This window comes from Egretta garzetta, unplaced genomic scaffold (genome assembly GCF_000687185.1).
Source record: "Egretta garzetta isolate BGI_Z169 unplaced genomic scaffold, ASM68718v1 scaffold188, whole genome shotgun sequence".
NCBI classification, from domain to species: domain Eukaryota; kingdom Metazoa; phylum Chordata; class Aves; order Pelecaniformes; family Ardeidae; genus Egretta; species Egretta garzetta.
Window position 1 is genome coordinate 4,264,490 of NW_009260622.1, and position 4,242 is coordinate 4,268,731.

A 4,242-nucleotide genomic window follows, 5' to 3' on the forward strand; every position below is an offset into this window, starting at 1 on the left:
CTGCCCAGGGCAGGAGATGCTGGGCGGCAGCGGGTGCTGGCGCGGGTCCTCAGGACTGCCCACATCTGCCCGGTGCCAGCCAGCTCCATTCACCGCCCAGCCGGCCCGGGGTTATCAGGCTGAGCTTTTAAAGGGCTCTCATCCCACTGGGAGGCTTTCATACTCACTACGAGCAGAGCCTGGAGCCGGAGGCCTTGATGGTTTGTCCTATCCTCTCGCGGCCGTGCTTGATGAGTTCTGTGAGGAAAGTTGGAGCACTGGAGCCGATTAGCTGGCGGCGCGATCACAAGTGCACAGAGGCATGTTTGTTCTTCACTGACCTTGCTTTTCTCTCCACAGTCACCCTCCTCCCCCTTCCACCCACATACCAAAATAACAAGGAAATTATAGGAACCAGGACAGTTCCTCTCCCACCCCAGCCAGGAGCCCTCAATAGCTCACAGGACGGGGAGAAGTGCCACAAAACAGACACTCCCTCCCATGGCAGAGGGGACTTGGGCTAAAGCACCACTGTCAAGCCTCCCTGAGCCACCCCTGGGTCCCCAGGAGGGACAGGGAGAGTGCTCACAAGGAAGATGTTGTACTGGGATACGTCATGCGCTTGGCACATCCACTGCCCCTTTCATTCAGGACTCTGCGAGTAATTAGGGATGTGAATGAAACCTTTCAGGGCCCCGCAGGAGGTAAGCCAGCACACACACACACTGCAGCAAGTAAGTGACTTGCCCAAGGACACACAGCCAGTGACAGAAGCTGGGATTCCCACCACGGAGCATCCCCACTGCTCAGCCACGTGAGCGGTTGCCACCACCCATCATCATCACCTCTCCCTTCGCAGAGAGGCAGAGTCCTGAGCCTGCTCCTCCCAGCACAGGCTGAGCACGAGAAAAGCCTGAGAAGCGCAACCTGTATGGAGGAGTTTGTTGTTTTGCTTAGGAGTAGATAACAAAAATATTCCAAGACTCAGTTTTATTCCTTGGGTCAGCCCTAGTTTTGCTACTGGAAGAGAAAAAAAAAAATAATTAAAACATCTACAGAAACCTACGCACACACATACACACCAAAAAAGGTGTCTCTGTAGACACAAGCAAGTTTTCATCCTAGAATAGCTCTTCTACAGACCAAGGACTTGGCAGCACCAGCTGCCAAAGCCCGTTTCCCTGGTCAAGGAGTTTGTAGGACAACAAGAAGTTTTGAGGTAGACACAAGCCCATTTACAGAACCCTTCTGCATGGGTCTTGGGATCTGCCAGATGGAAGGACCCACACGCTCCAGCCAGCCACCGAACCAGGCACGACCAGCAATTCTGGGACATGGGTGTAGATCTGACAAGGAGCCAAAAGCCAGTCTGTGGTTTTAGAGTCTCTGAATGGACAGGGAGGGGAAAGCAGGAATTTAAAGAAAAACCCACAAACCATTCAGCGAGTGAGCTTACAACATCAGGCTGGGCTGAGACCCTGAGCTTGTCCAGTACTTTGCCCTGCAGCAGACAGGAGAGCTTGTCCCAACCAGCACCCAGCAGTTAGGGAGAGCATGCAGGCAGCACCCAGACAGATCAATCCCCATCTCCTCCCACTGGGCATAGTCCTTATTTCCCTGACAGCCTGACTCTGCCTGACTCACTGAGGTCTACTGAATGTCATCCAACGCCTGCCCCGGGGGTGTATCTGTCCCACAGGTTGCTCAACAGACTAGCCCAATATCATGGTCACAGTAGAGGGACATCAGCCCTGCCCTCCAAATCTGAACCCTAACAAGCTTGGGTTTGGCCCCAGGGTCAGCTTGCTGCCATAGACACTGTTCTGATCCCAGACTCAGGGGAAAGTAAGACTCCCTTCAGGCACAGGTGGGCATGTCACAGCTTGGGCAACTTGGGGAGCAGATGGGCAAGCCATGGAAACATATCCACCTGCCTTGGAGGTGCTTGCTGGTACCACAGCATGCAGGACAAGTTCCTGACTCGCTCAGATGGGCTTGGACAAGGCTGCTTTAGCAAGGTGTCCACAACCTGCAGCTAGGCAGAAGCATCACTGCGCTGTGCAGCTCCTCCAGAGCCACAGCCTGGCAGCCAGTTCATGCTTCCCTCCACCAGCCCCATTCTGCTCCACCGCTTCTTTGCTGGAAGTGAAGCTACTCAACAAGTCCCTGCTGACCAAGGGCAGCATTTTCCAGCAAACCTATTTCATTAAACGTACTTGCTCTGTGGCAAGAGTCTTTGTTTCTGCACTGAAGTACCACGCACATTTTCAGGATCTGTATATCCCCATCCCGTATCACTTTCTGTGCAGGCTCAGAGCCACCTTCCCCAGCCCAAGTCCACCTTCAAAGCCAGGTTGGTTTCTAGTTTAAATCTCCCGAGCAGTCAAACAGGCTTTTTCCTTATCACTAACAAACCCTACTCCCCCTAAAGCACAAAGACTTCCTGAGCGCATACACACTGAACAACAGAATCAGAAATAGGTCACAAAAATACACTGGAATCCTTGGTTATACATGCCCAGCTGCATCCCTCCTTGTGCCTGCTGGGGCAGCAGGGATGCTCCAGGCACAGCCAGGGCCACAGAGAGCATCAGCAAGCAAATCCAGGAGTTCCCTGACATGATGTGACTATTACACACCAGGAACAAACCGCTGCACCCACACCCCCCTCAAGGAACATTTCACCCCAACACCCAGGCCAGAGGCATCCCCCAGGCAGCAGGCACCCGCTCGCACAACACAAAGCTGCTACTTACAAGTTGGAGCAGTTACTGCAGCTAAACCTCCCCCCCTCAAAACATCCCTCAGTAACATACGCTTTCTTCCCAGCACAGCACAAGCAGCTCCCTCTTCCTTCAACAGTTCTGCCAGCAGTGACCCACATTCCCATGCTAGCCCAGCGTTATTTGCTACAAACACATTACTAATGCAACGCGTACCTTGTGGAGAGAGGCAACCTCATAGTCACATCATCAGCAAGCTGCCTCCCACCCTCTTCCCTGATGTCACCGCTCTCGGCATCATTTCCTACCTAACCTAGATTGCAAACCCCTCCGAGCAATTGCCTCGTCCTCTCCCGCTCTGGGAAGGGCTAGTTGCCAGTGTGGAGAGGCAAGGAGGCCTGGCAGGCTGTCACTGGGACAGCAGGCAACATTTTGGAAGAAGCACACGGTTTGGAGGGGCAAGGGTGAGAGGGGCACCTAAGGCAGCCCACAGCTTTCATCCAGCACAGGGGCTGCATGCAGCCTAGGGGGGAGATGCCCCAGTTTCAGCTCAGGGAAGGTGCACAGGGGAATGTGGGGAGGACTCCTGCAAACACATGCTTTTACTAGGGGGGAAAAAAAACCAAAACCTCAAGCTCTCCCCTGCTACAGATCTAAAAGCTAGCTCCAGGCCAGCACTGAGCTCCACTTCTGTTCCCATTGAGACATGACACAAGTCCAGGAAGAGGTTAGAAGAAGCTTTAAAGGACTTCTTCACTTGGTGAAGCTTTCTTAGGTGCCCTCTGCAGAGCTCACAGCTTATCCAATTTTCTCTTGAGGATGCTTTCCCCTACACCCCCAGGACACTGCAAACCAGAACAGGAACCCCAGCCAAGCAGGCCTGCCTCTGAGCAAGCTGGAGCCCACAGACAAACAACCCTCCAGATTTTAGAGGAAAAACTACATACAAAGTTGGAAAAATAACCCCCAAGCCCAGCAGCTAACTAAAGCTTGCAGCATTTTGCAAAAAAATAATCCCCTGAAAACAGAGAGCAAAGCATCAGACACACCTGGGAACACGTCTACCAGCAGAGGCTGTGTCCTGAAGCATGAGAAGCAGCCTGCAGCCAGTGAGCACAGAGACACCTCATTCCCTGCGCTGCCCATCCTAGAACCAGCCCACCTTGCCACCGACTGCCCTGGCAGACCAGAATTCCAGGGCTCTTTCCTAAAACTCAGAAGAGAATAGCTTTGTTTCCTGCAGCAGTTCATTTAGCCCATGAACATAAACACTCCCACCTTCCTGGAGTGATCATGCTACAGCTGCTGGCTCACTGCAACCCTTTAAAGCAAGCAGGAAAAGCTGACCAGCTGCAAAAAATGAAGAGACACCTGCTAGATATACCCAAGGAGTGAGAATTCAGAGGGGGTTGGTAGTTTTAGATGATGAGGGAGGGGTGCAGGTGGTGGGTAGGAGCCCGTTACAGCCTGGCTGGCGTCTCAGGTGTTCAGAACAATGTTTTACACATGGTAGTAAGTTGGAAATGTCCCCTGTCCTGTG

The 4,242-nt window shown here is 53.0% G+C and overlaps 1 protein-coding gene across 1 annotated transcript in view; it reads right to left on the minus strand.

The window, feature by feature from the left end:
• The window catches only part of SGK2 (serum/glucocorticoid regulated kinase 2), a 12,545-nt gene extending 8,592 nt beyond the window's left edge, over positions 1-3,953 (minus strand). The window contains exons 1-2 of the mRNA XM_009645465.2: positions 3,752-3,953; positions 168-237 (exon numbers count right to left, since the gene is read on the minus strand). Coding sequence (XP_009643760.2) covers positions 168-237; positions 3,752-3,953 — 272 coding nt within the window. The remainder of the gene's footprint in view (positions 1-167; positions 238-3,751) is intronic.
• Positions 3,954-4,242: the final 289 nt, after the last annotated feature.